The sequence below is a fragment of the Amblyomma maculatum genome, chromosome 3 (genome assembly GCF_055883805.1).
Source record: "Amblyomma maculatum isolate TAMU_Amacu chromosome 3, ASM5588380v1, whole genome shotgun sequence".
NCBI classification, from domain to species: Eukaryota; Metazoa; Arthropoda; class Arachnida; order Ixodida; family Ixodidae; genus Amblyomma; species Amblyomma maculatum.
The window spans coordinates 24,343,242-24,367,497 of NC_139346.1; the positions used below are offsets into that span (position 1 = coordinate 24,343,242).

The 24,256-nt window shown below is 46.6% G+C and overlaps 2 protein-coding genes across 2 annotated transcripts in view; one reads left to right on the forward strand and one right to left on the reverse strand.

Annotated features, from left to right (window-relative positions):
* The window catches only part of LOC146194353 (PHD finger protein 12), an 86,634-nt gene extending 80,204 nt beyond the window's left edge, over nucleotides 1–6,430 (forward strand). The window contains exon 11 of the mRNA XM_084597361.1: nucleotides 6,211–6,430. Within this exon, the coding sequence (XP_084453487.1) occupies nucleotides 6,211–6,357 (147 nt within the window). The 3' untranslated portion in view covers nucleotides 6,358–6,430. The remainder of the gene's footprint in view (nucleotides 1–6,210) is intronic.
* Nucleotides 6,431–12,418: 5,988 nt separating this feature from the next.
* Nucleotides 12,419–24,256, reverse strand: part of LOC146194354 (glutaryl-CoA dehydrogenase, mitochondrial) — a 44,902-nt gene continuing 33,064 nt past the window's right edge. The window contains exons 8-9 of the mRNA XM_084597367.1: nucleotides 12,679–12,839; nucleotides 12,419–12,588 (exon numbers count right to left, since the gene is read on the reverse strand). Coding sequence (XP_084453493.1) covers nucleotides 12,518–12,588; nucleotides 12,679–12,839 — 232 coding nt within the window. The 3' untranslated portion in view covers nucleotides 12,419–12,517. The remainder of the gene's footprint in view (nucleotides 12,589–12,678; nucleotides 12,840–24,256) is intronic.

Genomic DNA, 24,256 nt, shown 5'->3' on the forward strand with positions numbered 1-24,256 from the left:
ATGCAAGACAACATGGGGATGGTGTCACAACATCGGCCAATGGTTGCCAGACCATCAAGCTGATTTCGATATTTATAATAAAAATTCATTTTAAATATATCTACTGCACCGAATGAGCTCAAAGGCTCAGTCATTGCACTGCATGTTGATTGCAGGTCTCTGCGGCTTTGTAAAAGTGATCATGGTACGCCATTTCTACTCGAATGACGATCGGTGGTTTCAGAGCATGCATTCGTACCAGATGCGCCCACAAACGATGCAGCATTTCCATTGGGGGGAGTGTATAGGCTTTGCATGAAAACTTGCTGTAATATACAGTAAGGCATTGTGTGTCATTATTAGCAGAAACTACATGGCCTTCAGTGAAATTGCAGCACGCATACTCCTGGGAAGATAGGGCAGCAAACAATGCACTAGCGGACTACCTCTGTCTCAGGCCTTCCGCCCTGCACGAAAAGTCATTGTAGTGAAAAAAGGGCCCAAGGCGTTGTTGCAAAATGCTGCTTTAGGTACCAGGCGTTATACGTTGGGGAAATGAAGAATTTTATGGAAAGGGTGAAGCTGTACAAAGCTGTCACCTGACTAATGAACAGTACGCGAAGGGCGGTTTCCGAACTTTGCGATGCATGCGAGGCATAGACGGAGTTATTGTGCTGGAGACATAGCCAAACCCGCGCAGAATTCTGCTTGAGCCATGGGACATTTAGCAGATGTAGAGAACTTTCCCCTTTTATTGTACGCTCACAGTATAAGTTTAGTGAATTGATGGCCGACATATTTTGAAAGCCAAGCTGTAGCTCTACCACGCCCATACCTTCATGAAAAACCGATGTGTTTTCTTACAACAGCCTCGTCGGTTTCATTTATAATTTACAATAAGACAGGACTATGTAAAATAACGAGGCAGCAACAAGTGCAAAATCACGAGGCCCGCTTTACTTCGATGATAACTGAACCTTGGACCGAACCTGGCTCAGTGCACCACATGTCTGGATGCACCCATACTCGGCTTAGGAATACACGCCTCATCTTCTAACAACGCTCCCGTAGGGATTCAACGAGCATGTCAGGCACATGCCGTACGGGATAGGATCACGCAAAGCCGTCAAAACCTATCTGCGACACAACAGTGGGCTCTCAATCACCTGCTTATTTGCAAAGGATCACCAGCGTGTACGGCTGATGAGTTGTACGATGTTTAGCATAGAAGCCGTTGCGCGTACCTTTGTGCAAGAAAACGAGACATGAAAGTAAACCACGCGTCAATGCTGTCTTCTTGTCCCATCACAAAATTGCACTCCGCGATTAGATTGTAATGAACGCTTAACGCTACAAGTCACATAAAGATGAGATTGGAATCGCCAAAAAGGTAATGGAATTACAATCGGAAGTACAAGCCCTTAATTCCCTTTTCCTCCTTTATCAAATAGGGTTGTTTGGAATGTTAACTCACATGACTTTTTGAGCAAGGAAATAAGAAACTCCTTCATGGTTCAGCCATACATTTTTTTACAAAGCCAGTAGAAATCACATTATGAACAACCTGCATGGAGTCACAGTCATGAAAATGCTTGGAGTAGAATGCTTTCTTTGGTTGGCTTTATCTCTCTTCTTAGCAGCCTCATATTGCGTCGCGAGCTGTTGACACTGCGAGAAACGATGGAAGAAGACATCGTCACAGTCACAGCTGCTCCTGCAACTGAACATGTGCAGAGGAGTGTTGTATCGGGAGCACAAGACTGAGTTGACATGTTTTGTACGTCCACAACTTGCGCAAAAGGGGGACAGCGCACTCTGAAAGCTCCCTCGGAAGGCTTTGAATGCCTCCGGCTTTTCAAAGTGATGTCACAAAGGACGGCAAGAGCGAAGTTTTTCTCCCTGCTTTGCTCCTCTGTAGCAGTCAGGCGAGGCGCGGGAGATTTGAATTCTGCGTTTTCAGCCAAATATTCTGCAGGTATTTTATGCATAATCGAAAAATTAACTTCAGGAGGGTATTATCACATTTGAAAACCGCCTCAGTGTTTTCTAAGTGCTCACCCTATTTTAATGGACAGTACATATATGCGAAGGAGCAACCGCAAGGGGAGCTGGCAAATGGGAACCAATAACCCTGTCCCGTATTACACTTAAAGCAGCGCTTAAGCATCCACCCTATTTTTCCCGATCGCCGCCTACAGCTGCAGTGGTTTCTCGACGAACAAGCTGCGTATTCTATATCGTAAAATGTACATTTATTCTGTAAGCTGAAAGCAGGAAAAGTGGTGGTACATGCAAAAGTGCTTCCTTCTCTTTTAAAAGCGGAAATTATGTGCAAAATGGATGCGCAATTTCTTCTTGTGTGTGTCGGCAATCTGTATAAGATTTAAAAGTATATTACTGGTTATTGAGCATATTAAAATGTTTCTGTAGCAATGTAATTTTCTACAGGTGGCACCATTTCGGAAAACATTTAGCACCCCGCGCTATGACAACGTTTGGAGTTGTAATTATTTGCTGTAGTTTAAAGGGACAGAACACTGGAATTTAGGTCTCAAATTTTTTTTGCCATAGTGGAAGGATTAATGTCTAAAACGTTCGATTCCATAACGGTTTTGGTAGAAACGCTGTAGAAAAGTTTTACCGAGAATTTTTCGATCAGTGCATGCACCCGTTCTTATGTAGCCCGATGCTGGAAACAATGAGCAGCGACCGCGATGACGACTGGTGGTCGACGAAAAAGACACCGAAAACAAATATAAATTTCGCTTCATAATAAATTTTGTAATTAGACATATTTTTGCTTAGAGTAACATCCTTTTCAGTTTCACACTCAAGGCTGCTACGGCACAATCACACACGCCTCGTCAACGAAAGTTTTTGTGGGCATTATCATCGCTTCATTCACAGAATTCCAAACACTGTGGCGCCATCTAGTGGCAAAACTTGAAAGCATCCCTCTCACGGAGCAAAAGGAGGGCCGGTTTTTATTTAAGGATGCAGTGTAGAGAGCGCAAAATATAACAAATAATGACAAGCACTCCAAGAAGTAAAAAAGAACAGCGCGCACTTACAAAAATCAGCAGTATTTTGCTGACATGTAGTCACATGGGGTAATACACCGAAAGTAATAGGGCTTCTTTGCTGAAGCCTCTTTTCTTTGATATTGTAGTGCTCGATCTGTACTAAATGAGGCAAGGTCTCTTCATCTTTACCCTAATCTCATGACAATTTTGGCCACTGTTCTGTCTCTTTAAGCAGCATATAAAACATACTGCATATCGCAGAGTGCATAGGAACACTGTCTTCGTTGTGCTGGATAAATTCACAAAACTGTTAGATGATTCTTAGTGTTTCACCCTGCCGGGGTGGCGCAGTGGTTACGGCACTCGACTACTGTTTCCAAGGATGCGGGATCGAACCCCGGCTTCGGCGGCAGCTTTTTGATGGAGGCGAAAAGCAAGGTGGTCATGTGCTGTGCAATGTCAGTTTACACTGAAGAACCCCAGGTGGTCGAAATTTCCGGAGTCCTTCACTACGGCATCTCTCATAGCACAAGTCACTTTGGGACATTAAACCCCACAAACCAGCCAACGATCCTTAAGCATTTCTCTGGTAAGAATTTGCAAACAGCTTATAAACTGAACAAGACCCATCTCTGTGCTCAAACGAAGCCAATCATCTTGCTTTATCGATTGACCAAGACAATAATCACTCGAGAAATTTGTTTTTCACAAATGCGCATTCTGATTTTTGAGGGAGGGTGTTGTGTGTCTTGCAATTCCCTAGAATAGCTCAGTCTCGGTGCCAGCCTTTCCCCACGCGCTCAGGCAAGTATATGCTCAGGCGATGTTCATAAACAGTCTGCAGATTGAATTGAATTGAAGTTTATTTTTTTATTATGCGGATTCTTCGAGTAATTGTGCTGTGTCCCCTTAGGAAATTTTAAAACGCGTCGTCTTACACATAACATCAGTGTGTGGGGTGGAGTGGTGGTGGTTTATAGGATCCCTCTTAATTTTTTTGAACGGGCCTGCATTAGTTAATCCGGCCCTGGATCTGTGCTCTACAATCACACTGATAAGGCTGCATGCTGGCGGCTGTTAAAAAAACTACAAACAGTGATTTGAATTGTTCACAGAATTACTCTACCCTTAAAGAAAAAGATCGCTTGCTGCTATTGCCGCCGCCGATTGCTTAGTTCTTTTGTGGGCGCAAGTCAGCCCAATAATCCTAACCTGGTCATACATCGCCCCGCTCAAGATGAGGAGGATTTGCCCGGCTATTCAAAAGGAAAGAGAATCGAAGAAGCAAGAATGTGGGGTGAAACATAGAGACCCATTTGTTGGATGCAAGACTGATGTTGTGTACAGGCTTCCACTCTTTTGTGGAGCCTGTTATATAGGACAAACAGGACGCTGTATTAACAAGAGACTATTGGAACACCGGAACAACTTGGAAAGTGGCAAGGACATAACATTTCTGGTCTCACATTGCCATTCATGTGAAACAATAAAGAAGAAGTGTACTCCTGTGTTTGACCAGGTTAGGATTTTGTATCGTCACAAAGAAAAGATGATGAGAGAGATAGTTGAATCATATTTTATTTCAACGGACAATAAGTGTGTCGGCAAGACTTCTCTTGCTCTTTCAAGCAAAGAGATGTCTTTTTTGAGTGACTTTTTGTGCAGCAGGTGAACCCAGGGGTTGTTTCATGTGATTGTTTCGTTTTCGTCATATTTGTATTTATCCGGGCCTTGGAGTAAAGGCTTAGGCATAGTGGTGAGTCAGCGCTTATACTGTGGCTTCTTTTTATCTTGTTCTTTGTCTTCTTGTTCACGCTGTTTAAATGAATAATAAATGTTTACTAACTCGCCCAACAAAGTATCTTGGCAGTTAAAGAAACAAAAAATGGAGGTTTGAATGGTTCGCAACAATATGTCATTGATTTGGCCAGCACTTCTTTATATTTTATGTCCCAGTCAGGTACCTGCTGTGCCCATTACTATGTATTGCTGCCTGCTGTCACTAGTCCATGTCACTTTGTGACAGTTCTTGGTCTATATGCCTTTACTCCCACAACCACCATTAATCATCGTTGTAATCTTATCCAAAGTGAGTGCAAAAAAAAAAAAAGAAATCACATCCTCTGTGCGTGTGAGCATCAGAAGTCCTAAACAGGTCTTGTCATTGAGACATTCTTGCTTTCTTTATTGTAGCATGGACAGTGGCTATTCATGTAGCTTTCTTTTTTTCCCCCACTAAGGGCTTCCTCACTTACGATTGGCAACAGAGTTTGTGCACCATCTCCAGCGCACAGTGCCTCCATGCTTCACCGACATCTGAGATATGAAATGGAATTAGCGGTAATCTATTGGGCCATACTCCATTTTGAGCTAGAATTATTTGTGAATTCAAATGTCGTATATTCTAGAGCTGAGGAGAGTTAAACATGGCTGGTTAATGACCGATCGGAGTATATACAATACCACCACTGTAAATGCTTAAAGGGAAGCTGAAGTGGTTTTTTGACATTTGGATGATATGCAACAATGCACAAAGGCTGTAGGTGAAGCGTGCAAACTGGTTTTATGCTAGCATTTAGTAATTGCAGATTAAAGTCATCTTCCCCTCAGTGCACCAGAGCAGTGCAGAGAAATTTGTGGTGTTGCCACTGTATTAAATTGCTGCTCATTCGGCCACATGCTGTTGTGAGTCGTCCGATGCTACCAAACAACATTTCAAGCATTATATATTTGGTGGCGTTGGTGTTCTCTCTTCTAGCAACCACTTCTTTGCTTTAAACATAGCGCCGCTATACTTGACGCCATTGTTGTGGCCCCAGTGTGGTGCGGTGCATTACGGAGAAGTCTGGATGCCTACGACTTATTTAGGCAGTTAGTAGTCAATTTAAATGCTAACACAAAATGACCTTGCATTCTTTTACCAGCATGTTTTATACATTTGTTCTCTTTAAGCTTGTCTGCAGCCTATTTGTGTCCAGGAAAGATGCCATGTCATTAGAGTGAGAGGCCTTGGAGTGGATATGGCTTCCCTGGGCTCCCAAGGAGTGAAATAGGAGGAAGCAAGTTCTGTTCTATGCAGTCTATTTCTGCAGTTATACATTGTAACGTTCTGCTGGCTAAAGCGGGGCCTTGACTGAGCCCGAAATACATTCTTGAGGATTGTAGTCTTCGCCTTGGGCAATGTGATTGAGGGCAATGGTCATCGCAGGTGACAAGGCGGACGTGCAGCTGTCGTGCCAACCTAATCGGGGCTGCCGGCTGGGAAGGCACGGCACTCTTGCACCACGGCTCCCACATCAAGCTTGGCTGCCTACAGTTTGTCTTCAGTGTCACCGATAGTCAAGCTCTGCGTTGATTAGATGAAGACCCCCATCCCACCACACCACCCCCTGTACAGATATGAACCATCCAATAAACAGTGCGTCACAACAGCAGTCACTCTCTCGGGGTGTTTGTGGCACAAAGGTGCACCACCATTAGCCCCCACTCCTTAGTAGTACCAGCTGCCTGCAACTAAGCACTACCATCATCATCATCGCCAGCTGGATTGCATCTGCAACAGGACCAAGGCCTTTCCCGATTGACTTCCGGCAGGCCCTGCCCTGTTGAGTCCCCAGCTGCTATGGGGCCACGTTTCTTTCCTTGACATCCGTTTTGTGAGCCTGACAGACTGTTAGTTCATCACGTTGCATGTCCCGAGGACCCAGTTCTGTTTCATCCCTCTGCCAATCACATGGGCCACACGACGGCCCACAGGTCCCCACTTTGTAGTGTGTAAAGAACACCATGGAGGGTTTAGTTAGATTGCTGGTGCAGAAGAGGCTTCAGACAGGAATGGTTAAGGAAATGGGTTTGTTGCACATATGTGTATGGCACTTGCACGTGTAAGGTGGCTGTCACAGTCTCAAGACTGGCAGGACACATCCACACTTTGGCCGAGGTCAAATACCATAACCAGGTCCTGTGCAATGTCATCAAAGAACCCCTGGTGGTGTAATTCACTAAGCTGGTGCCCTCTCTTATAGACCATTTTACGACCCTTGGAGAAACCAGTTTGACTGGACTGTTAAGGGGGGAAGTCGTCAACACTTTCTTGTGCTACGATAACAGCCCAGCTCCCCGATATGGCAGCACCCTTCACTCCTTTGTAAAATCATGTTATGCATAGCATTTCTTGCAGCCCATGTCCAGCTTCGAGACATGAGACCCGGCATACCACACCGTGCTGGACCATACCATCAGTATTCACCTGTAGAACCCAACTGGTCCGACACTACAAAGTTCCAGTGGGACTCAAATTTTCCCTGTTTTGTCTTATAGGTTCTGCCTGTTAGATCTAATTGTTCTGTCCCAGAACTCAGAATTGATGGCAATTTTGATCATGAGCTACCAGCCCGTGTCCTACTGCTCTGTGCTCTGAAATGTGCCAGAGATGCAGGGTTCAACCGTCAGGGTATCTGCTAGTGATGCTGTGGGTACAGGCTAGGCACAATATCTGCCTAGCTTGGCTTCTCAAGAGTGAAATGCTTGGCAAATGGGTCTCGGCCTCAACCTTTTGTACAGTGAAATACCTTGCGCAATGATACTGTTTGGCCAGTGTTGGAAATTCAATGTTCATCATCATGTCAGATAGACAAAACTGCATGCCAGCATTTCCTGATGGTGCAACAGCTGTATCTGAGATGTGCATAGGGTGCCTTCCTTAATATGCTTGCCAGCTTCCCTGAGCACCTCAGTCAAGTGCACTATTTCACACAGAAAAACAGTGATCATAATGGTTCATGTGGTCTCTCTACTTTTATGCACGAGCGTACATGCTGAAAAATACTGTCTGTGCCTTCCTGTGCACTGTAGAGCCCATATTCCAAGTTTGCGTCATTATCAAAGTGTCGCTATCTCGCGTGACCTTCAGTCATCGGATTGATGGAAACGCCGAAACATGATGTTGCCATCTTTTCCGGTTTCGTAGTGGCAACACCCAGTTCCGGCGTTTCAACCATTCAAATGACTCAAGGTCACGTGAGATAGCGACTCCTCAATAACGACGTAAACTCGAAATACACGCCCAGGTCTAACATATTTCACCAACCAGCCCAGGCCCATATCTTAGGATAGCTAGCCACAGGACAATCAGCCTTAGACCCAGTTTCGGACCATAAGCTGCTGTTACCAGTAGCTGCCAAGATGGCAACCTTTTACAGCATTATTTCTCTGTCTGGGTCAAACAATAATTTATTTTCCTTTTAATTCTTTCACTCTTTAAAGGGTGACTCCGGAGGTTTTTCGACATTCGAATATTCTGGCACAAGGTTTACTGTAGGTTGTCATTTCTGCCCTGACTCATTCTACCAAATTTAGGTGCCATGCGATAATTCATTTGCGCACAACATAATTTTAAAATGTGCAGTTTTCGTGGCTTCAGTTGACACAATATCTGTGGGCAACACTGCGTTTGTGACTTTGCAAACAGTACACCTGCATTACTGCCTACTCCCCACGTGATCATGAACTTTTGAGGCCTGTCCAACATAACATGGCTGCTTGCGCGCTGCGACGGGTTCGACCACATTTCGATGATTGTTAAGTGTACTTCACTGGTTGCGAACCGTCGTGAAATGGGTTGTGTTTCGCGTGCATAACTGTTGCAGAAGTGTGTACGCCTGTAAAGCTAACCCAGGCATTTTATGTACTCAGTTATGATTTCTACACTTCACCATCCAATGCGTATGCAATGCTTTTCCAATACTGTATGCGACGACATCGTTTCTTCAACTGGAACGTCGTTTCTGGCCATGAAAGCAGTTTCTGTTTCGATTTGCTCTACTTGGAATTTCACTTTTTTTTTTTTTTTTTGGTGTTGGAGTCAGGACACACAGAGGAATGTAATGCAATCAAAAACTCAAAATGATAAAAAAAAAACCCACCAGAGTTGCCCTTTAAAGGGCTTTAAATGTTAAATATCTCTTGAACATTTGAACACACAAGGGTAAAAGAAGTGTGCAATGTTTACCTAAATATAAATCTGCAAGAGCAAAGCTCTCTGATGTACTCATAAGGAACAAACAGGATTGGACGCAACACTAGAGCACTGAAATACAAACAGCTACGGGGTGGAAATGCTGCTCAGTTTGCTCCATTTTGTTCCATTCTGCTCCAAAAAGTAATATTGCCCCAAATATTTCAAACGGCTGCCACGATGCTCTGCTACCAAATTAAGCTGAACAAGGGTATGATGGCGGCGCATTGATCGTAGAGGTGTAACGCATCTTGCGCTGGGCTTAATGCAAATAAAATTTTCAAAACCAACGAGAGCATGGAGCATAAAAATACTTGGTCCCAAGTAAACTTAATATGGGCTACAAGCGATTGGAGGGAATTGCGAAAAAATGCTCAGTGCATGTGACATAGTACCTCCTCTTGGTCATTTGAATTGCCAGTGGAGAGAGAAGTGAGAGCAGCAGGCGAAGCAGATAGGGCACGTAAACTACCATGAGCCATTAGGAAACTTGTCCGGCTGCAAAAAATACACGAGTTGTTCTAATAGTTTTGCTGTGAAAACAAGCAGGTACTTCAACATCGAGGCCTTTTATCAATGACAGACATGGCAGGCCGATATCACACAAAAGCATACATGTACTTCAACTGAAGTGTTTCTGGGGTGGTATGCTCATGGTGCCAATCACTAGAAAAGTGAAGTAAAGAAGCTGAAGGGTGAAAAGGCTACTCTTAAGTGCCATCTATCCTTCCTGAAGGCACTTGTGATTTTATGAGTAGAGGCATAGAATCAAAAAGAATTCAGAAAAAGCAGCGCAGAAAAGACGTGGACAAAAACCGTCTCGTCTTTGTCCACGTCTTTTCTGCGCTGCTTTTTCTGAAAGCTATACATGCAAAAGGTTTAGGTCAAACATGATGTTCAGTTATGAAGTACACAAGCGAGTGTTCATTTGCGACTAGTTTATTCCTAATTGTTTCTTAGGTCAGCATGTGTTACTTTAAACATCTTTACATGTTTTGACCATTTGTCTTCCTTTGTCAGGGATGCGTGCATAATCAGAAACACATTTAATGTTGCATAAAAAGGAATCAAATTGGCGATTGTTTGTCAGGAATAGAAAACTGCAATTATGGAAGGCGGTTGGCTTAAGAAATGTGCTCCAGTACGTAATTAGTAGATTCCTTCAAAACTCTACTTTCACTTTTCCAAAGCTGCTCCAAAATGGCATTGTCACTGCTCCTTGAGCTGATCTAAAATGCTTCAGCCTGCTTCCACCCCTGAAAATTGCAACTATGTGGCAACAGCAGCACCGTAAGCAGGTATGCCCTCTAGCAACACACCTGCAGAGAGCAGTGCAAAAGACCGTGTTGCAGTGCTTTTACAAGGCACTGGTGAGTGACATAGCTTGAAATAATTAGTATGTACTACAGTAAAACCGACTTATAATAATAGTACCACTTCGAACAACATATCGGATATGACCGTGCACCGTCAGCTTTACCATCTGTTCTACAGTAAAATAACCTGCATATAGTATAATGCTGTAATAATAGATTATCGGTTATAGCTATTAAATTTCGCCACTGATCGCCAACCGTATCAGGAGAAAAAATTACAAGGGCTCAATGCTGCTGAACCAAATATTGAGCGAAAGCATTAACTGCGGGTGACTGAGCGTTCTTCTTCTTCTCCTTCTTCCTCGGCCCACATATAAAGCCCCGCTTTAACCAGCCCATATGAATGTGCCTTAGTGGCCTATAGGGGTAACGTGAATGCCAGGGTCCTGGCAGGCTGATTCTGACATAACCGTCCCACGTGAAACGAGAGACCCAAGTTGGCAGCTCCTGCCAGCCCGTGTGTCATGTGGGGTGTGACATAGCGTCACATGGGTAAGACGTAACTGCAGCCGGGTCACGCGAAGGCTTAAAAGTGCGAGTAGTATTGCTTTCGCAATAAAAGACTTGCAAATGTTGCAACTGTACCAGCCAAACCAAGGTGTATACATCATGAAGTCCTAAAAACGATCAAGTCCCCGTGGGACTTCATTTGTGCTAAAAAGTTTTCATTCTGCTACATTGGATGTCCTGCCGAGAGTTGTCAACAAAATTGCTTGAAGTCAAAGTGACTGAGCGTGGATTTCTGCCTGCAAATAAGTCTGCCATGTCTTCTTTGTTCTTACAGCCTAGCCCGGTCATAATAATACTTTCGTGGCACATCAACATATAAGTGGGTTTCACCGTATGGTGATTTGCTCTGTGTCTAGTGTGCTCATTTACATCATTCAATTTCAACCATGGCCTCTACCAAATAATCAGGGCCACTTCTGGTCAAGTAATTCCATCTAAAATGTTGTAAAATAACTGTACTTCAGTTTCAGAATAGTTTTAGATTGCTTGGCTTAGTAGGTCAAGTGTTAATGCAGCAGATGAGTCACCTTATTTTAGTTCAGAGAGAGATGATTAATTAGTCTAGCTCGGACTTCTGACGAGTGCCTGACTAACTTTCATTGTCTGCTGTTGCTCAGGGCATTCACTGGTTCTTGGGCCTCTCTCAATGTGCCAGGCACATCATGAGCAATTTCATGCCATTAGCTCTGCCGCAGAAGCAGTTTTCTTTTCAAGATGGCCAGGGCCGAACTTGGCACTGTACTGCAGAGTAGCCCAAAGCGCTGCACGTAAAGCAACTGACTCTGTACTGACTGTAAAGTTCAGCATGCAGCACGAAGTGCTCTGTAACTTCGAATACTGGTTTCTCACGCTGCAATCTACAGAACATGTTCAAACGGCATGAAAAAAATTTTCCCAGCTTTCTATTCTAAATCCGGAAAAAATGTACCCATTTTTATTCTATTTTCTCATCGGATAAATTCAATATATTTTGTGACTTTCCGTGCGGGTCTCTCAAATTCTGCCAGTCAACAAACTTTTTTCTTTTGTTTCGTAATCTGTAAAAAAAACGTTTATTAGCTATGTTATGATTTGTTACAGACAACACTTACACACAACAAAATTACACACAACACTGAAATTGCCAGTTTTCCGATGGCAAGCAGCAAGTTAGGCAGGAGGGTGTTTACATGCTTTTCAGAAACAACAAGGTACATAATTAGTACACTTGATTCCATACCATAAGCACCTTTGGAGCCATATGCTTCAGCAGCACAAATAAAAAATAAGTTTGCTGGTGTGTAACGTTACTGAAGAGATTTTGATGTAGTGCAGTCCACACAAGTGAGGAGTAAACAATTCTTGGTCAAGCGCTAGTCATGCTGCATTTCTAACCTTAGGGAGACACTTAAGCACCTGCACCACCAGCAAACGACCTTCAACCTCGTGCCAGGATAGTGCTCGTAGTATGTTGTTTCTGTGCACAGCTCCATCATGGCTGTGCCAATGTGTACAAGGACCGGGCAGACCATGTGTTCATGAAAATAAAAACAAGCTTTATGGCACAGCCAATGTGTATTATCAAAAATAGCAGAGTCCACCCCCTCCCAGTTGTTACTAGTATTGGTTAATTCCTAATCTGCAGAGAATGCTTGAATGCCGGTGATAGCTCTTCCTAGGATCAGTGCATGTACGTCGTGGGTTCCTGCAACGGTGGGAAAAAAAAAAGGCTCGTTTCAGTCCCATCATGCACTGCACATGGACGAGGGAAGGGAGGAGGAGGAAGAAAGGGCACCTTCGTAAGTGTTGACTGCTTCCAGGTTCATGACGTGCCGGATGATGTGGTATTCGTCACTGATGCCGTTGCCGCCCAGCATATCACGAGCCGTGCGAGCAATGTCCAGAGCCTTGCCGCATGAGTTGCGCTTGATTAGTGACACCATCTCAGGGCACATGCTGAAAAAGCAACACATGGCCTAAGCCCTTTTTCACCATCATCATCAGCCTTACTAGACCCACTTTAGGGCAAAAGACTTTTCCATATCCCTCTAATTAACACAGTCACATACTAGCTGCATTCACAGGACCCTCGTGAACATCTTAACCTCATTTGCCCACCTAACTTTCTGCCATCCCCTGCTACACTTTTCTTCCCTTGGAATCCAATTCTTTACCCTTAGCAGCCATCGGTTATTCTCTCTTCGCACTACATGTCCTGCTCATGCCCATTTCTTCTTTCTGATTTCCACTAGGGTGTCATTAACTCACATTTGTTCCTTAACCAAGTCTGTGCGCTTCACATCTCTTAATGTTACATCTACTATCTTCCTTTCCATAGTGCTCTGTGTTGTCTTCAATATAACAAGGAACGCACAAATCCTGCTGATGTGTGCATAGCACTACATTTCATTAACCGACCTGCAAGTGGACAGTGGCTCTCGATAGCAATCTGATTTTTTCAAAGCGTAGTGTTACTGCGCGCAGGCTTTTGCCCTATGCTGTCAACTGACTTGACGATAGGGGTGAGTGAATATTTGAAACTTCGAATAAAAATTGAACATGTTTGCTCTTATATGTGAAAAACTGATGTTCAGAGTTTCTAAATATTAGAAAATGTCCAAATACACCAAAAATTTTCAAATTCAATGCAGTTTCACCACAATGTTTGACTGCGTTGACTGTGCAACGAAGCACCCCTGAAACATGATGGGGCCGTGTTGTGAAGAGAGTCTTCCCGACAGTGTGTGCAAAGCAAAGTGCTTGACGAAACAAGGAAAAAATGCCATTCCCACTTCGGTTTCACCTTAAGTGCCGAAAACCATCGTGCAGGTGTTCATCAGATAAATTTACTGTGATAGAAACAGTCCTCGGCAGTTTCTTAATTTGGACATTTTGTGTGGTCCCTTGAAGGCCGAAATTAATGAGAATTTACTATGTAGTGTGGTAATCTTCATCGATATAACCACTGACATGCGTCGCGTGCTGCCGCTCTCAAGGACGAAGAAGTTGTTCGCTGCCTTGCTCTTTCGCCACGCCTGACGCTTCGCTGCGAGTCTCCCCTGAGCGGCTGGAATCATCTGGGTTCACCGAATAAACACACCCCTACAATTGGTGGAGGTGCTGGGTACGTTCCCGTCCACCCTGGAACTAAGAAGCCGCACGTTACCCTCTGCTTCCAGCATGCCGGACGACACTGCCACGACATCGTCGCCCCTCCCAACCACCGTGCTGTGTTCTGGAGCTCTACGGCAGCGTGATCCGTGCTTCTTCAGTGGCACAGCCGACCAGGACGTCGACGATTGGTTGGCGGCATATGAGCGCGTCAGTAGCTACAACAGATGGGACGACGCTATCAAGCTAAGCAATGTAATCTTTTATCTGACTGACGTGGCGAACCTCTGGTTTCGCAACCATGAGGCAGACCTGCCATCTTGGTCTGCATTTAAAAAGAATTTTGCAGAAGTGTTCGGCCGCCCTGCAGTTCGCAAGCTCCGGGCAGAACAACGCTTGCGTGAGCGCACTCAGCAAGTCGATGAGTCGTTCACTAGTTATATAGAGGACATCGTGGACCTATGCAAGCGTGTCGATCCGCTAATGACTGAAGCGGATAAGATCGAGAACATCATGAAAGGCATCTCTGACGACGCGTGCCAAATGCTCTGGGTAAAAAATCCTGCCACGGTGAGTGACGTGATCAAGCTTTGCCAGAGCTACGACGTGCTTCGTAAGAAGCGCGCTTCTACCCGGCGGTCCGGTGTTAGAGACGACGCCATCTCTACACTTGCGCTGGGCGGTTCTACCCCATCAGAGGACAGCCCTTTACTTCAGCAAATCAAAGCCTTCGTTCGAGAAGAGGTCGCCCGCCAGCTATCGCTGGTCCCTCAGTTACAGGATAGTGGCCGCCTTGTTCCTGACATGGCTCCGTCTTTGGCCCCTACCATACGGCGTGCCGTTCAAGATCACATCGCTGACGTCCTTCCTCCCAGCTCCATGCTCCCGCCCAGCCCTGTGCTGCCGCCCAGCCCCGTGCCAGCGCAAGTAACGGCACCACTGACTTACGCCCAAGTTGCGGCCAGGCCGCTCATGCCATCAGCATCTCTTTCCTACCAGGCCGCTCCTTCCAACCTTCCTTCGCCTTTGCCTGGGTCTGCATTCCATGTCCCTATTCCAAGGGTACGCCAACGCCCTACGAACCCTTGGCGTACCGCGGACAACCGACCAATCTGCTACTCTTGCGGGCTGCCGGGCCATGTCGCACGCCTTTGCCGCCAACGCCTTCCACCTTCTCGACCTGAACTATGGAACTACTCCTACAATACAGACCAGCCCTTGCCGAGAAATCCGCCCAGTTCCGAATTTGTATCTCGTGACAATCAAACGTACACAACTCGCCGATCACCTTCCCCTCGTCGCCGTTCCCCGTCCCCACTCCGACGTTCTACCGGCACCGTTGAGGGAAACTAACAGTCGCAGTTCCCGGGGCAAGAACTGCGCTTGGTTCGAACTCTTCAAGTCCTCGGTGTTCTCCCACTAACGTAATTCAAGTGTTTGTCGACGGCGTCGCAGTACTCGCTCTAGTCGACACGGGCGCTGCCGTATCAGTCATCAGTGAAGCTCTTTGCCGTCGTCTTCGTAAGGTGACCACCGCACTTTCCGACTTTTCGCTTCGCACCGCCTCATCACAGCGCATTCATCCCTCAGCGGCGTGCACGGCCCGTGTTCTCATCGAAGACGTCTTATACACCATCGAGTTTATTGTACTGTCTCGCTGCTCACACGACATCATCCTGGGCTACGATTTCCTTTCCACTCATCATGCCGTTATTGACTGCGCCCGCGCGGAAGTTTCCTTTTTACCTCTTTGTGATACCGTCTTGTGTGACGTCCCTACCCGGCCTGCAAAACTCCTCGTCGCCAGTGACACAGACATTCCTCCATTTTCTGCTGCCCTCGTTCCACTCTCCTGTGAAAGCGTTATTAGTTCTACTGTCTTCTTCACACCTTCCGACGCCGCTTCACGCCATCCCTGCCTCCTGCTTCCATTTGCGGTCCTCAAGTTCGAAGATGGCCTTAGTGCAATGTACGTCTCAAATCCATTTTCGTGCCCGTCCGTCCTGCTATGCGGCGAGTGTCTCGGTCGTATTGAAGAACTTGATCCCGCGCTTGTAAATACTCTTCCTGCAACGCCTACTTCATTAGACGTTAATGTGCTCAGCTCTTGCGATACAGCGACCGCTTCGACACCACCCGATGTTCTTCAACAAGCTATTGACGCAGATCTCCCACCCGCACAACGCGATCAACTCGCTGCTCTTCTACAGAACTTCACTTCTGCCTTCGACCTTCCTCACACTGCTCTGGGTCGCACGTCTGTCGTTACGCACGCAATCGACACTGGTACAAACGCACCTTTACGACAGCGTCCTTATCGCGTGTCGGCCTCTGAGCGCCAAGTCATTGCTGACAACGTGGACGACATGCTTCGCCGGGGCGTCATACAGCCATCTAACAGTCCATGGGCTTCTCCGGTTGTTTTGGTCACCAAGAAAGATGGTTCCATCCGGTTTTGCGTCGATTACCGTAGGCTTAACAAAATCACGCGCAAAGATGTCTATCCTTTGCCGCGAATCGACGACGCCTTGGACTGTTTACAGGGAGCCGAGTATTTCTCCTCTTTGGATTTGCGCTCCGGCTACTGGCAGGTACCGATGGCTGATAATGACCGCTCGAAAACTGCCTTTATAACACCGGATGGATTATACGAGTTCAACGTTATGCCCTTTGGCCTCTGCAATGCCCCGGCTACTTTCGAGCGCCTGATGGACACTGTTCTTCGTGGACTCAAGTGGCAGACCTGTCTTTGTTATCTGGACGACATCGTAGTTTTTTCTGCCGACTTTTCTTCTCACCTTCTCCGCCTAAAGGATGTCCTCACGTGTCTCGCCGGCGCTGGGCTTCAGTTGAATTTGAAGAAGTGCCACTTTGCCGCTCGAAAACTCACAATTTTAGGCCACATAGTTTCTAAGGACGGCATTCTTCCCGACCCCACCAAACTTCGCGCAGTTGCAGAGTTCCCGAAGCCAACCTCCCTGAAGCAGCTTCGGAGCTTTATCGGCCTCTGCTCCTACTTTCGACGTTTCATCTTGAACTTCGCCTCTATCATCGCTCCTCTGACCCAGCTCCTTGCCGGCAGCTCCGACCTTTCCGCCTGGACTCCAGCCTGCGATAAAGCCTTCGACACTTTACGCCGCCTTTTGGTTTCGCCGCCCATTCTACGCCACTTTGATCCGGCTGCGCCTACGGAGATCCACACTGATGCCAGCGGTATTGGGCTTGGTGCCGTCCTTACCCAACGTAAGCCTGGTTACAGCGAGTATGTTGTGGCATACGCCAGCCGAACATTGACAAAGGCAGAATCTAATTATTCAGTCACAGAAAGGGAATGTTTGGCCATTATTTGGGCTATCGGAAAATTTCGTCCTTATGTGTATGGTCGACCGTTTTACGTTGTGACCGATCACCACGCTTTGTGCTGGCTTGCCTCTCTGAAAGACCCATCCGGTCGCCTTGCTCGCTGGGCTCTTCGTCTCCAGGAGTTTGACATTCATGTCATTTATCGATCAGGCCTGAAGCATACGGACGCGGATGCTCTTTCCCGCTCGCCATTGCCTAGAGATAATTCGTCTGACCACGTCTGTGCCTACGATTTGTCGACTCTTACAACTATCGACATGGCTATCGAGCAGCGGAATGACCCCTGGATCAATGCACTTTTGAATTTTCTCTCAAGTCCTACTCCCGGTCATTCATCCAAAGCGCTCGTCCGCCAAGCCCACCACTTCTCCATTCGTGACGGTCTTCTCTATCGCCGCAATTATTTGCTTGATGGACGGAAGTGGCTTCTAGTCATCCCGCGTCATCTCCGCGCCGACATTTGTGCTGCGAACCATGGTGACCCACAATGTGCTCACGGTGGCGTATTGAAAACCTACACGCGCCTACGTCTGCGATTTTACTGGCGTGGAATGTACCGCTTCGTAAGACATTTCGTGCGCGCTTGCGAATCTTGTCAACGCCGAAAAACTCCTCAGAAGTCCTCTGTTTCGTTGCAGCCGTTACCCTGCCCTGCTCGTCCGTTTGACCGCGTTGGCATAGATCTCTATGGCCCTCTTCCGACTACTCCTGCTGGAAACCGGTGGATTATTGTGGCAGTAGACCATCTGACTCGCTACACTGAAACATCACCGTTACCCTCTGCCTCTGCAAGAGACGTTGCTTTGTTCATTCTCAACAACTTGATTCTTCGCCACGGGACTCCGAAGGAACTGCTCAGTGACCGCGGACGCGTTTTCTTGTGCGACGCTCTCGAGGCCCTACTGAAAGAATGTCGCATCATTCATCGCACCGCTACTTCTTACCACCCTCAGACGAATGGCCTGACAGAACGCTTCAACCGTACTCTGAGTGACATGCTGGCCATGTACGTCAACGACGCTCATTCCAACTGGGACCACGTTCTTCCCTTCGTAACCTACGCGTACAACACTGCGATACAGACCACCACTGGATTCTCTCCCTTTTTTCTTCTTTACGGGCGCGAGCCAACCTGCACAATGGACGCGCTTTTTCCCTACCGCCCTGATGTTTCTGAATCGACGCCACTCTCGGACGCCGCCCAGTATGCAGAAGAATGCCGTCAGCTCGCTCGTTCGCTCACAAAGGAAAATCAGTGGCAACAAAAACACCATCGTGACACTGGTGAGGCGCCTTCATATGCGCCCAACTCCCTGGTGTGGCTCTGGGTTCCTGCCACAACCGCCGGCCTGTCAAAGAAGCTTCTTGCTCGGTATCACGGTCCATACCGAGTCCTTCAAAAAACATCTCCTGTGAACTACGTAGTTGAGCCCGTTACGCCATCTGCGGACTTGCGTCGCCGTGGACGCGAAATAGTTCATGTGGACCGAATCAAGCCCTACTACGATCCGTCTGTCCTTTCGGCACCATGAGTCGCCAGGATGGCTCCTTCTCTGCCCGGGGGGAAACTGTAGTGTGGTAATCTTCATCGATATAACCACTGACATGCGTCGCGTGCTGCCGCTCTCAAGGACGAAGAAGTTGTTCGCTGCCTTGCTCTTTCGCCACGCCTGACGCTTCGCTGCGAGTCTCCCCTGAGCGGCTGGAATCATCTGGGTTCACCGAATAAACACACCCCTACAATATATTAATGCAGCAATACAACAGTTCCATGCAGGCCCATCCTATACAAAAAAACCGGTGCACGGTATTCTAAATAAAATGTATACTGGAAGTAGCATGTGAATTCTGAAATAAGATGAACAATGTTTGCTATCTTTAATTTTTCGTACTTTTTTCACTGATTGGATACTCAATATTCGAATTCAAAAATTTCAATATTTGCACAACCACTGCTATTCTAGGAAAGAGCAAGTCAATGCTGTTTGTAAACCCTGCTTTGCCACTAGTTCTGATGAACAATAAACAAATTTCTATTTTGTTTACGAGGTTTGACATCAGTGGAAAGCATGTGTTGAATAGTAGACACTATTTGCACACTTCTAGCAACTGGCAATCCAATTCTGCAGTAAGTAAAGACGCTTTGCTGCATTAAAACAAACAAAAACAGCTAATGCTAAGACAGACAAGGGAAAACAAGTGAAATGCCGAGGAGACTGAGAAAGCCAGTGCCATGTGCTGGCTAGCATCCCTTCAGTACTGTTCACAGAAGGGTAAGTGATTACATGACGTGTCACAAGCAGTTGATAAATGCAAATGAGAGGTGAAAAAAAAGCAAGAAAGTGCTCTTCCTTTTTAGGAGAAACCTTTTCTAGGCTCATGGAACGAAATCCCATGCATGAAAGTTGTGCGCGGGATCTGTGTGCTGATGTTTCATTTGCTAATATTGCATATAGTATGTGAAAAAGAAAATTGGCTGTCAATCATCTTGGTGATGACGTCATGAGAAAAATAAAAATCCTGTCTCCACTGGGAATCGAACCTTCATCCCTTGGGTCACCAGCCGAGCGCTCCAACCAATTGTGCCATGTCCAGGATTGTGAAACGCACATCATAATTCTCGTCTACCGTGAGGATGATAGTAGTGATGGCAATGACACTGCTATTAGTGGTAATGACAATGATGGCATTGGTGATGATAACGACAGTGCATTTAGGTGCGAATGATAACGAGAGTAAATGTGATCCACCATGTGCAGCAGCAATGCTCAGGCTTTCGCATTTCTGCAGTGTAGATTCCACAGTGCTGTCGGAATTGTTTTTTTCTTCCTGCACTGTCTGACATTAGGAAGCTGAGAACTCCGGCAGCAGGTCTCAACAGTGCGCATGAAAGCAAAAGGGCACACCATTGGGAAACGCTGCATGTTATGCAGGTGGTACAGAGGTGGCCCAGCCAAGTGGCGTACAGAATTCTCGTCTTCCAGAATGACTATCAATGAATAGCATGGCAGGGCTCCTGGCTTTGTGTGGCCTTCTGCGATGTTGCAGGTGACACGAGAGTGGAACCATGTCCAAGAAGCACTTAACAAGTTCCTGATGCACAGGCAAATGGTGGCCAAAGAAATGGCTGGTGGGAAGCTTTGCTGGGATAACACAGCTGTGGCTGGCATGAGACAGGAGTGTGTTGAAAGGACCTCGTGCTGAGGTGGCACCATGAGCAATGAAGCCAGTGGAGTCCACATCAAGCACAAAGAGGGACACACTCTGGTGCTGATTCTGCCAGCCTGTCAACTTCTGTCCCACGGCATCCACTGCCTGTCATGCATGCCTCACAAGTATGTCCACAGAGAACACACAGCTTGTGTGTGTCCAAACAAATTATGAACAAATTAGAACAAATTACGAGGGCCACACACAACAGGAGGCTTAGCTAGTTTGGTCACGCAATGAGAAGAAGGGCATTGGTAGAGAGAGCCCAGGACAGACAGAGAACACTCACTGTGCTCTGCAACAAACTTCTTTTGGCTGTGGAACGGGAGCTATGGAGCTAAAACATGCTCTTTCTTCCTATGCAGCAAATAGTCCTCAGTTGTAGTTACAGTCGAACCCGGATATATCGAACTCGAAGGGGATCGCGAAAGAGTTTGATATATCAATAATTCGATATACAGAAATCGGCTTATGACGGCACTTACGATGCGAAAAAACGATACCGTATTTGTCACGTAATCAACCCACTCGGGTAATGAACCCACCCTCCACTTTTGCACTCGAGAATTTTGAAAAAAAAAAAAAAAAAGTGTTAAGGCTAGCTTGCTCACATCAAGCGATTAAGCGATCTCAGCGACAGAGCAAAAAATTTCCCTCCCTCTGCCGTTTGAGCCACTACGGCAGCTCAAAACAAGGTTTCTGCGTCGCCGCGGCGGCAGAAATCGCGAGTATTTTCGCTTGCATGTCAATGGTGTGCGTCAATCCGCTTCAGTAGTCTCATACACAGCTCATTGGCAGCGTGCCAAGATGCCGCGCAGCGATAACGTCAGGGCGCGTTTACCTTTTGATAGCTCCTGCGGTGGCGGGGAGCGAACTTGGCAGAGTGCCCGTGATGGCTTGATTGCACAAGCCTGGTTCGATTTATCACGCCGCGCTTGGGGCGGGCGTCATGATCGCAGCAGCTGACTGCGTGCTTTCGCTGATTCATACATGCAAGGATAAACGATAAAAAAAAATAATAATAAACATTGCCGCAAAAAAATAAAAAAATAAAAATAAACCTGCCGCTTCTTAACGTCCGTAGCCGCTATATCTTACGCTACGCCGCGCGTACAGCACAACGATAAGAAAAGATGACTCTCGCAAAAAAAAAAAAAAGAAGAAAAAAAAAAAAGAAACAAAGAGAGCTGCCGCTTCTTAACATCCGCAGGCACCATAGCCACGTCCGCCGCCGCGCCGCCGCATGCAGAGGGTTCGCAACACACGCTGGAGAAAGACGGGCTGAGCTGGCTTGGCGCATGCGTAGCGCGTGCTGAAGGAGAGAGCTCGGCAAAAGAATGGGCACACCCACACACATGGCTTGCAAACGTCATGTGTTGACACGCGGAAAACGACAACTGCAGATGCGCACGCCTTTGGGGAATGGGCGCAGCGCTGCCCAGACCAGCCGTCGCCGAACTGTCCCCTCTCATTCCTTCCGCGCGTGGCTTGAAAACGTCACGCGGCAAACGGCCAAGGGTGATGCAATCATCTTTGGGGAAGGCACACTTTCCAGTGCGTGGTGTGGAGTTCGACATATCGAACGACTGGTCAAATTGAGTTCGATATATGACGCGGCTTTCCTATACTTTTACATGGGATTTTCAAGGGGATATTTCGCGAGTTCGATATAACCAAAATTCGATATATCCGGGTTCAATATAACCGGGTTCGACTGTATTAGCTTTCACTTGCAACATAATGTATTGTCAACATTACTAATTGATAACATATTTCTAACATTACCAGCTTTCACAGTTGAGGAAAACGGTGTTCTTTGGAGCAGAAAATTGGCTATGCTTATCTAGCCACAAGAAGCAGTGGCACCAGCTGCTCAAGCAATGAAATGAAGCCAGCGCACGGAGGGCAATGCACCCAGCGGCATCACCATGCGGCCAAGCTAACCAGTACAATGACGCAGCTACAGATGCTCTGCCCCTCCGTTCACTAACTACTGCCGAGCCCCACCAGAGTCTGGGGCAAGCAAAGTATGGCACTGAGTCCAAGTCATTTGCCACTGAGCACTGGAAAGAACTGCCCTAGATGCATAAAATGCTCTCCCGAAAAATCCAAGATGCTCGTGTACCAGCCACCACGCAGCAGATTCGACAAACAACAACCTAGAATCGAACTAAAGGCAGATGGAATTCTCATCCCCAGAGTGGACAAGATTAGGATCCTAGGTATGTGGCTGCAGGAAAATGGTTGTCACGGAAAAGCTATAAAGAAACTCGAAGGCTGTGCTCAACAATCGCAACTCGGGCATGAGAGAAGCAAACCTCCTACGACTTGTACATGCCTTCATCATCAGCAAGATCGCCTATGCAGTCCCGTACTTACACCTTGCCTACTGCGAGAAGGCTAAGATTGAAGCAATCATTAGGAAGAGCATAAAAACAGCCCTTGGTCTCCCCATCAGTACGTCTACGAACCGGCTAATGAAGCTGGGGGTGCACAATACACTGGAAGAGGTGATAGAGGCCGACCAAACCTCCCAGTACGAAAGACTGGCAAAGACCCGGATACTGCTAAAACTAGGTTTCGATACGAAAGCCAAGAGGATCAGAAGACGGATGTCCCGATGGAACTCAGGAAGCGACTCAAAATCCCCCTGCTGCCACGAAACATGCATCCAGAGCATCACCAGGAAAGAAGGAAGAAAACGGCGGAAACGTTGCAGAAGATATCTCAAGGAAGGCAGGACGTGGTCTATGTTGACGCCGCCGAGTATGAAGAAAGGCATGTCACGGTGGCAGTATATGTCAGATGAACAAAATCTAAGAATAAGCGGCTCCGTTAGGACGAGGCATGTCACTGTGGCAGTATATGTCAGATGAACAAAATCTAAGAATAAGCGGCTCCGTTAGGACGAGTTTAGCCTACACGGCTGAAGAGGTGGCGATTGCACTTGCAATAGCAGGGACAATGGCTACTACAATTATAGGTGATTCCAAAACAGCAATATGCAACTTTCTCAAGGGAAGGGTCTCTCCACAGGCAAAAAGAATACTGAGAACATGTCAGGATGATAGAATAATCCAGCTAATATGGGCACCAGCCCACTCCCAGCTTCAGGGAAATGAGGGAGCTCATAAGCTTGCCCGCGGTCTCACCTTCCGGGTAGGCTCTGATCCTTAGTACACTCTTAGCAGGGAGAGCCTAGTCAGCTACAAATAGATTACTGAGCACTATCGGCTAAACAGAGTAGAATACCCACCGGCAGACAGAACACTAAATAAGATCCAAGAAAGCATTTAGAGGTGCTTACAAACACGGACTTTTCCGAATCCAGCTACACCAAGTCAGTGGTAACCGGAGCAATTCTCAGATAGGTGCAAACTATGTCAGGATGCTAGTTTAGCAGTGCTGTTAGAGGAACTAGAGGGTATGAAATGGGATGTCATAGGGCTTAGTGAGGTTAGGAGGTCGAATGAGGCATATACTGTACTGAAGGATGGGCATGTACTGTGTTATCGAGGTTTACCAGAGAGGCGACAACTAGGAGTAGGTTTCCATGTCAATAAGTATATAGCTGATAATATAGAAGAATTCTATAGTGTTAATGAGAGGGTGGCAGGCATCGTAATTAGGCTTAATAAGCGGTATAAACTGAAGGTTGTACAGGCCTATGCACCTACATGTATTTATGA